Source organism: Chrysemys picta, chromosome 1, assembly GCF_011386835.1.
Source record: "Chrysemys picta bellii isolate R12L10 chromosome 1, ASM1138683v2, whole genome shotgun sequence".
In the NCBI taxonomy this organism is placed as follows: Eukaryota; Metazoa; Chordata; order Testudines; family Emydidae; genus Chrysemys; species Chrysemys picta.
Genome location: NC_088791.1, coordinates 58,777,560 through 58,783,478, shown reverse-complemented (window position 1 = coordinate 58,783,478; position 5,919 = coordinate 58,777,560). Strand labels below are relative to the sequence as shown.

General features: G+C 45.0%; 1 protein-coding gene across 1 annotated transcript; it reads right to left on the bottom strand.

Moving 5' to 3' along the window:
• Positions 1–233: 233 nt before the first annotated feature.
• On the bottom strand, positions 234–3,645 carry LOC135973657 (uncharacterized). Its single transcript, XM_065557864.1, has 2 exons — positions 1,457–3,645; positions 234–855 (listed from the first exon to the last, which is right to left on the bottom strand). The coding sequence occupies exons 1-2, from the start codon at positions 1,995–1,997 to the stop codon at positions 353–355; spliced, it is 1,044 nt and encodes a 347-aa protein (XP_065413936.1). The 5' UTR covers positions 1,998–3,645; the 3' UTR covers positions 234–352.
• Positions 3,646–5,919: the final 2,274 nt, after the last annotated feature.

Genomic DNA, 5,919 nt, shown 5'->3' with positions numbered 1-5,919 from the left:
CTGATTACGCGCAGCCAGACACCAGGGCAGTTAGAGGAGCACAGCAGGGCGTGGTGCGCATCAGAGAAGCTTTGAAAACGAGTTTTGTGACTGGCCAGGCTACTGTGTGAAACTTCTGTTTGTTTCTCCTTGATGAACCCTCCAAACCCCCCCCCCGACCCGGTTCACTCTACTTCCCTGTAAACCAACCACCCCACCCTCCCCTCCCGCTTGCAGAGGCAATAAAGTCATTTTTTTTTAACATTCATGCATTCTTTATTAGTTCCTTACAGAGGTAGGGGGATAATTGCCAAGGTAGCCTGGGATCGGTGGGGGAGGAGGGATGGAAAAGGACACACTGCATTTTAAAACTTTAAGTCTTATTGAAGGCCAGCCTTCTGATGCTTGGGCGATCATCTGGGGTGGAGTGACTGGGTGGACGGAGGCCCCCCCACCGTGTTCTTGGGCGTCTTGGTGAGGAGGCTATGGAACTTGGGGAGGAGGGCTGTTGGTTACACAGGGGCTGTAGCGGCGGTCTCTGCTCCTGCTGCCTTTCCTGCAACTCAACCATACGCTCGAGCATATCAGTTTGATGCTCCAGCAGACGGAGCATTGCCTCTTGCCGTCTGTCTGCAAGCTGACGCCACCTATCGTCTTCAGCCCGCCACTTGCTCTGTTCATCCCGCGATTCAGCCCGCCACCTCTCCTCTCGTTCATATTGGGCTTTTCTCATCTCCGACATTGACTGCCTCCACGCATTCTGCTGTGCTCTATCAGCGTGGGCGGACATCTGCAGCTCCGTGAACATCTCATCCCTCGTCCTACATTTTCTCTTTCTAATGTTCACGAGCCTCTGCGAAGGAGAAACATTTGCAGCTGGCGGAGGAGAAGGGAGAGGTGGTTAAAAAAGACACATTTTAGAGAACAATGGGTACACTCTTTCATTACAAGGTCGCATATTTCGGCTTGCAGGCAGCCATCGTAGGCCACAGTGTTTTGGCTTTTTTAACCTTCTTAACATGCGGGAAAGGTTGCAAACAGCAGCGCATTTCCCATATCAAGGATGAATTGGGTTGTCCATTTAAAATGGGGTTTCAATGTAAAAGGAGGGGGCTGCGGTTTCCCGGTTAACATGCGGCACAAACACAAGTAAACCACCCCCCCCCCCCACACACACACACACGATTCTCTGGGATGATCACTTCACCCCTCCCCCCACTGCGTGGTTAACAGCGGGGAACATTTCTGGTCAGAAGAGCAGGAACGGGCGCCTCTGAATGTCCCCTTAATAAAATCACCCCATTTCAACCAGGAGAGCTTTCTGGAGATGTCCCTGGAGGATTTCCGCTCCATCCCCATACACGTTAACAGACTTTTCCAGTAGATGTACTGGCCGCGATTGCCAGGGCAAAGTAATCATTAAACACGCTTGCTTTTTTTTTGTAATGTTTACAAATAGTTACAAAGTTACACTCACCAGAGGTCTCCTGTGTGCCCTGAGGGTCTTGGGTGAGTTCGGGGGTTACTGGTTCCAGGTCCAGGGTCACAAACATATCCTGGCTGTTGGGGAAACCGGTTTCTCCGCTTCCTTGCTGCTGTGAGCTACCTACAGTACCTCCATCGTCATCTTCCTCGTTCCCCGAACCGTCTTCCCTGTGTGTTTCTCCAGTGAGAGAGTCATAGCACACGGTTGGGGTAGTGGTGGCTGCACCCCCTAGGATCGCATGCAGCTCCGCGTAGTAGCGGCAAGTTTGCGGCTCTGCCCCGGACCTTCCGTTTGCTTCTCTGGCTTTGTGGTAAGCTTGCCGTAGCTCCTTAATTTTCACGCGGCACTGCTGTGTGTCCCTGTTATGGCCTCGGTCCTTCATGGCCTTGGAGACCTTTTCTAATACTTTTCCATTTCTTTTACTGCTACGGAGTTCAGCTATCACTGCTTCATCTCCCCATATGGCGAGCAGATCTCGTACCTCCCGTTCGGTCCATGCTGGAGCTCTTTTGCGATCCTGGGAGGACTCCATCACGGTTACCTGTGCTGATGAGCTCTGCGGGGTCACCTGTGCTCTCCACGCTGGGCAAACAGGAAATGAAATTCAAACCTTCGCGGGTCTTTTCCTGTCTACCTGGTCAGTGCATCTGAGTTGAGAGTGCTGTCCAGAGCGGTCACAATGAAGCACTGTGGGATAGCTCCCGGAGGCCAATAACGTCGAATTCCGTCCACACTACCCCAATTCCGACCCGCAAAGACCGGTTTTATCGCTAATCCCCTCGTCAGAGGTGGTGTAAAGAAACCGGTTTAAAGGACCCTTTAAGTCGAAAGAAAGGGCTTCGTTGTGTGGACGTGTCCAGGCTTAATTCGGTTTAACGCTGCTAAAGTCGACCTAAACCCGTAGTGTAGACCAGGCCTTAGCTGTTGATCTTGTGTGAGACTAATACTGACAATTACAACATGCTTTGAATCTTTTTATTTTTGACACAATATGTCTGTTATATTCTTTTGGCTCATTTACAACAAAATAAGTTGCAACATTTAGTAATGGTTGGAGATAAAATCCATATTTAGCAATATGTTTTCCATCCTTTAGACATAACAAATGCAACATGTGAAATACTGCTTAAGTGTTTGGAAGATTCGTGGATTATATTCTTAAACATTGCCCTCTCCTAATAACACACAATGCTTGTTCGTTATGAGCCTAATGGACTTTTGATCATGTCTTATATTTGAACTGGAGAATTAATCTAAATCTGATGGAAAAACAAATAGTAGCTATTGTTATAGGATAGTCATATATGGAAGTAACTACCTCTCATTTTCCGCAGACTACCGTAATATTTTCATGTTTTACCCTGCTAAGCAATATCCTTTTAAAAATTAGGGTTAGGATTTTCAGAAGCACTCAGGATTGGTTTACCTCTCCACTGAGGCCAATGGGTGCTTTTGAGAATCCCACCATCAGACTCTAATGGTGCAATTAGCAATGTATGGGTATTAATATACCTACTATCATCTACGTCCGGCACAAAAAATACCCACCACCCCTGTAAATTGTGACAGTTCCAGAAACATCACCTCAAGAAGGCAAGGACTTTCATTAGTCATACAGTCAGCATTTCTGGCCAAGTAAAGTAATTCCTGTAAGCACAGTCTCTTAGAGGTGGCAAACAGAATGATATCAAAAAAGGTTGTTGGGTCCCAAGAATACGAAAAGGCCAAATGACTAGACCTTAATGAAATATTTTCAGCAAACAGAAAATTTGTCAAAAAAAAAAAATACACATTTTGGTGGCCACAGACTATTTGGATTGAATTTGACAAATAGTTTCAGCAAAACTAAACCACAACCCTGAAAACAAACGTTTTGAAAATATAAAAATGACATTTTGTTTCAAATCAACTTTTTGTTTAGAAAATATTGATCCAAATTGACAGTCAAAATGTGTCATGCGATTTGAGCAAAGTTTTTTCCGTTTTTTGTTTCATCAAGAAAACCCAGAAAAATTAAGTTTCCTTTAAAAATGTATCAATTTTCATGTATTTATTTATTTTTTCGTTTGGTCACCAAAAAAAATCAATTATTTACTCAGCACTACAAATGACTTTCAGTTCACAAACTTCTTCTAGTTAGCACATCTTACTTCCTCTTCTCTTCTCTAGTCATAAGAGGGGTAGACCTATTAGGTAGGGTTACCATATTTGACAAATAAAAAAAGAGGACCCTCCATGGGGCCCGGGCCCCGCCCATTTCCCACCCCTTCCCCGCCCCTTCCCCGCACCAACCCCGCCCTAACTCTGCCCCCTCCTCCCTCCCACTCCCAGCCACGCGAAAAGGGCTGCCCGAGCGCTACCGGCTTCATGGTTTGCCGGGCAGCCCCCAGACCCTGCGCCCCCGGCCGGCGCTTCCGCAGTGCAGCTGGAGCCCGGGAGGGGAAGTGCCCGGCCAGCGGCTGGGGTCCAGAGGCAAGGGGGCTGCCTGAAGCCCATAGCGCTCGGGCAGCTCGGCTCTTAAACAGAGCCGAAGAGTCAGGGGAGGAGCAGAGCAGCCGCGGGAGGGGAAGTGCCCGGCCGGCATTTTCCCGGACATATTCGCCTTTTTGGCAATTCCCCCCGGACGGGGGTTTGATTGCCGAAAAGCCGGACATGTCCGGGAAAAACCGGACGTATAGTAACCCTATATTAGCTCACTATTCCCTCCATTTTCTTTTATGACCTTTCTTCCCAGAATCAACTTGAGTTCTTCTGTCGGTGCCCAAGAAACTGACTGGTGGAGTTCAGACCCTAAGCCAAATTTCAAAGCTCAAGCCCATCTCTAATTATAAAAATATATGATAAGTACATTGGTTAAAGTAGATGGAAGCAGGAGCGGGAAGTTTTCGGCCAAGGAAGAGGGGAGTGTGTGAAAGCATTGCTTACCCAGGCCAAGGAGAAAAGGGAGGAGTTGGGCTCTCAATTAATTTTAAGCCTCAGAAAATAGTGTTAAAATTAAAATTAGTCACTATGATCCTACTTCAGCAGGGTACATAAGCACATGCCTAACTTTAAGCATGTGAATAATCCCATTGACCTCGGTGGGACTACTCATATGTTTGAAGTTTGACATGTGCTTAACCAGTGCCAATACGCAGAACACTGGGTAATAATACCTAGTTCTTATATAGCTGAGTGTTTGAATATGAGTCAAGTGGGTGAAGTCTGGCACTAAATAGAATGCACATGAAGGGGGAAAAGAAGTTGCAGGATAGAGTGAAACCATATGGGTATTAAGGCTAACACTTACAATATTGAGAAATAGTCCAGGTCTTGGAACTTTGGGGATTCCCAAGGCGCTGATCGAAAGCCCATTAAAATCAATGGGAATCTTTCCATTGACTTCAATGGATTTTGGGATTAGATACATATTTGAATGTTTCTTTCCCCACCCCTTCTTCTCCTTCTGGAAAACCTTGAACAAAGGAATTCTTGCCATGAGACTGCCACATTAGAAAGATTCATAAAGATAGTGTATTTTTCATGACAATATGTTTATATAAATACTGCAGTATAGTTCTTTGAATGGGAGTATTAAATAATATAAAAGCAACAAAACTTCTTCGTCCGTTTGTCAACAAAGTTAAAATATGGAGTACAAAATGAAACAACAATGGCAAAATTAGCACAATTAGAGAAAGTGCTGGTGTTTAAATAATTGGAAAAAAATCGTTTCAGTTTCCTTTTAGGCCTTAGTGAAATTTTCACAAGGGCCTGAGTGACTTCGGAATCTAAATCCTATTTTCAAAAGTGATTTACAGTCAGATTTTCTAAGGTATTTTGGCATCTAAACATGGCGTGCAAAGTGTCCAACTACACTAGGTGCCTAACTCCTATAGATTTCAGGTGCTTAACCTGCTTAGGCACTTTTGAAGATCCCATTACATGCCTATATGCCTTTGAAACCCTAGCCCTGAGGAGGAGCCTAAGTCCCTTTTGAAAATGGGACTTGGGAAAATGTTTCTTTTGTAGCCAAGGTGTAGGATTTTCAAAAAATTTCCTATTGTCAACAGTTCAGTAATAATTGGAGTGCCAACACAGACAAGGCGATAGCAGCTGTTGATGTTGTAACAACCATGTTATATAGACCTCTGTTTGAACAGGGTTAGACTTAAATGATCAATGGACACCCATTGCCCTGTCTACACACTATCACCTGAGGATTTGAACAAGTGCTAATAACAGTGGGCGTTTTTATGAAAATATCCAATGCAAACTCAGCCTTCCAACTGTCACAGTAGTTTCTTTGCTTCCATTTGCTTAGCTCCACATAAAGGTTTGAGGAACAAATCATAACTTTTTAATAATGTGTATCCTTCTAGGCAAACAGCAACCAGGGCCTTTATATATATATATTTAGCTGGCCTGGGCTTGTCTTGGAAATTAGTTGAGGTTTATTTTTTTCCCATGTATCT

What these genes read in the sequence shown, in the direction of transcription:
- LOC135973657 (XM_065557864.1), bottom strand. Translation starts at nt 1,997, where the DNA reads ATGGAGTCCTCCCAGGATCGCAAAAGAGCTCCAGCATGGACCGAACGG. An exon ending in GGGCACACAGGAGACCTCTG is followed by an intron (nt 856 to 1,456) that starts GTGAGTGTAACT and finishes CTCCTCCGCCAG; the next exon opens with CTGCAAATGTTTCTCCTTCG.